This window comes from Rhea americana, unplaced genomic scaffold, assembly GCF_003343005.1.
Source record: "Rhea americana isolate MKP2758 unplaced genomic scaffold, rheAme1 scaffold_162, whole genome shotgun sequence".
Classification (NCBI taxonomy): Eukaryota; Metazoa; Chordata; class Aves; order Rheiformes; family Rheidae; genus Rhea; species Rhea americana.
Genome location: NW_028185728.1, coordinates 917,315 through 920,512, shown reverse-complemented (window position 1 = coordinate 920,512; position 3,198 = coordinate 917,315). Strand labels below are relative to the sequence as shown.

The window sequence follows — 3,198 nt, the reverse complement described above, 5'->3', positions numbered from 1 at the left end:
TCACCTTCACCCTCATGTGCTTCAGCAAGCCACGTGCCTTACATACCTCTCCAGCCACTCCAGGAATGCAGTGTTGTGCAAGAAGTTTGGAAAGTGCTTTCCCTGCCTGGGAGGACATCTCTTTGAAGAACTAGGTAGTTGTTGACTTGTAAATATTGGCCCTGGCCTCCTTTACCTAGAAAAGAGCAGGTCAATGGGTATGAAAGCATGATAAGAAAGTGGAAATATCCACCCTGCATGCCTGCAGGTGGTGGGGACAAACTCATGCTGATGAACAGGGTCCCCAAGGGGCAGGGATGGGGATGGCACTGCCAAGCTGGTGGCTTGCTGCCCCTGCCCCAGGGGCTCGCCGCCATCCTTCAGCCGCAGAGCGCGTCTTCCAAGCGCGGCTCAGCTGAGCGGGAAGGAAACGGCAGCGTCCTCTGCCACGGCAACTTGTGGCCGGGCGAGCGACGAGGCGGCAGCCATCGACTAGCATGAAAACCACACCGACACACCACGCACTGTTTGCTAATCGTGCAGAAAAAACAACCCAAACCAAACAACTAAACTAGAAGATTGCACTATGTTTTTATTTGTATTTGCATTTTTGAGATAGACAGCATGTCATTCGAGCTCTTTTGACTTGGACCAAGGTCAAAAAAAAAATCTGCTTCCTACTATGAGTACACATAACTTGGGTTGGGAGAAGTAAGAGCAGCCATAAACCTTCATCTCCTGGCACCAAAAAGTTTATTAGCAGAGGGCTCAGCTAGAAGCAGGAGGTGCTGAAAAGGGAACATCAGGCTGTCCCTTAGTCTCTTTTTGAGACCCAGAGTTTAGGATAATAATGCTGTATAATGCAATTCTGCATTTATATGGTGCCTTGTAAAACCGTGAAGCAGTTTGCAAAGCTGACTAAAATAATTGCTTCATGGAGGCAAAAGACAAGATGCTGCAAGTGCATCCTGCGGCTGCAGCCTGCCCCGTRCACGAGCAGGGGGTGGCAATGACAGCCCATGCTCCTGGGAAACGTCTTTTTTTTCCAGGGTCTCAGCAAACCACTTGTCTGATACCAAGGTGCTCATGGAGGATTTGACTCCACCATAGCACTTGCTTGGACCAAGCCGTGGCCAGTGTCAGGCTGAGCACTGATGTCCTCCCAAGGCCCCCTCAGCCACCGCCTTTGGTTATGCAACCTGAGCTTGGCAGATTATTTTGGTTGTTGGACACGGTTCATCTCAGCTTTCGAAAATTCACATGCTCCGGCAAAGTCCAGATGTTTTTCTCAGAACTGGTGGGCAATTTCTTTTTTAAGCTGGGGCAGGGATTATTTTCCAAAAGAAAACTACTTTTCAAACAAAAGTATTCTTTCCTCTCAATATTTTTATTTTCAACTGAAAGTTTTCATTTGTATGTCTTTCCCCACTGCAGGAAAAAACATGGATATTGGTATTTATTTACTATGAAATTGGTTTTCCAATTAAAGTAAGCTAGTTTTACCCAAAGGACAAACTTTACAGCAAACAAACATGGTGGCTCCATTTTTCCACTGGGAAATGAGACAGTAGGTGGGGAGATTTGAAAACCATGTACCTGTGAACCACTTTTTGACCACATTTTGAGGAATAAAACAAGCAGCATTGCTAGGCTCAGTGTTTACACTCTGCTGTAGACCTAGCTGAGAAGGCTCCCAAGTTTAAAGAGTGTGGAGATTGCATCTTATTTAGCAGTGCCATCCTCATGGGCTATTTAGGGGTAACACCATTTCCCACCTCGCTGCTCCTCACCAGGCCTCTCCTAGCAGTAAAAGGCAGCAAGGATGGCCACGAGGAGCAGCGGGAGGAAGAGCACCCTCAGCATCRCCAGGACGGGGAAGGCCAGAGAGGTGGCGGGGGCCACCCGCGTCCGCGTGGCTCCCACCGTTCGGTCCCACTGGGTGAGGATGGCCATCCGGGCGCCACTCCATTTTCCTGGGCCCATCAGCCGAAACTGGTACGGGGTGCAGGGGCCGAAGACGACCTCCAGCGCCAGCCGTGGGTCCGTCAGCAGCAGCTTGAGCATGTTGGGCTTCACACCGATGGCAGTGGCCAGCTCGTCCGTGTAGGTGATATAATCTGTCTGCAGTGTGCTGCTGCTCCCATACCTTCAGGGAGAGAGGAGAGGACAAGGCTCCTTTGGACACGTTTCCCCCCTTTTTCATCCAGTACAGCCCCAGGCTCCTCCTGCAGCCTGTAGTGGCAGGCAGAGGAGGGGACCCCCATGCTGGGGTGGCTGGGGCTCCTGCCACCCAGCCAGCTCTCTCTGCAGCCTCCATCTCTGCGMTCAGTCCAACGGGGCACCCTGCCGTGGGAAGCCACCCTCATGGGGATACTTTTATTTTGCACCTCCCATCTCTGCTCGAAAAGGAGCATAAACTGCTTAAGGATGCTAAAGTACACTGCTACATCGTGCTAAAGGAGAAAACCTGCTCTTGCCACCCTACGTGTGCTAGCAGCATTCATCATTACTGTCTTAAAACCTAAACACTATTTCCACTCGAATTCCTTGCTCAAGCTTTGGAGGAAGAAAAATAAATAAATAAATAAATAATAAATAATATAGCCCCCCCTCCCACTCCGTGCAGGGTCCAATTAGTGCAGGAACCTGGCAAGAACCAACAGGAGCCCCCTCTAATTTGCAGCCTCTCTTTTTCCATCTCCCCCAACAGAGCATTGAGGCAAGGGACAGAGAAAGCTGCTCCCACCGGGAGCCCCCAAAAGAGGGAGTCATGTGCATCCCCTGCTGGTACAGTGGAGACAACGGTGTCCGTTCCCCGCTCTCCCCATCCCCGAGCTGGCTGGGAGCGTGGCTACGTGGGACATAGTCGTGACTGTTCTTAATAAAGAGGTCTGGATCACAACACAATGCTGCATGTTGAAACTTCCTGCAATGCAACAGTTTCTACMAACAAAGTAAAACATTGCTTGGACCAGTGTCAGTTTTGACTGTTTATAGTCTTATTTTTACTTTGTATATTTTAAAAACGCTGCTTTGCTGTAACATGAAATACACTCAGAGTGGGGCAAAGCAAGGCGTTTTAATGTAATTTGGGAAACCAAAAAGTCAGTCTGAAGAATACTGACGGAAATGTTCTGTTTTTGCTGGACTTTTGCTCTCACTGTGTGTGAGCACAGACCACTTTTTCAAACTGATGTGCTTGGTGATGGCAAAAAAAAA

The 3,198-nt window shown here is 49.4% G+C and overlaps 1 protein-coding gene across 1 annotated transcript in view; it reads right to left on the bottom strand.

The window, feature by feature from the left end:
- Positions 1 to 565: 565 nt before the first annotated feature.
- Positions 566 to 3,198, bottom strand: part of LOC146598482 (flavin-containing monooxygenase 3-like) — an 8,985-nt gene continuing 6,352 nt past the window's right edge. Inside the window, exon 9 of the mRNA XM_085300223.1 lies at positions 566 to 2,125. Coding sequence (XP_085156349.1) covers positions 1,780 to 2,125 — 346 coding nt within the window. The 3' untranslated portion in view covers positions 566 to 1,779. The remainder of the gene's footprint in view (positions 2,126 to 3,198) is intronic.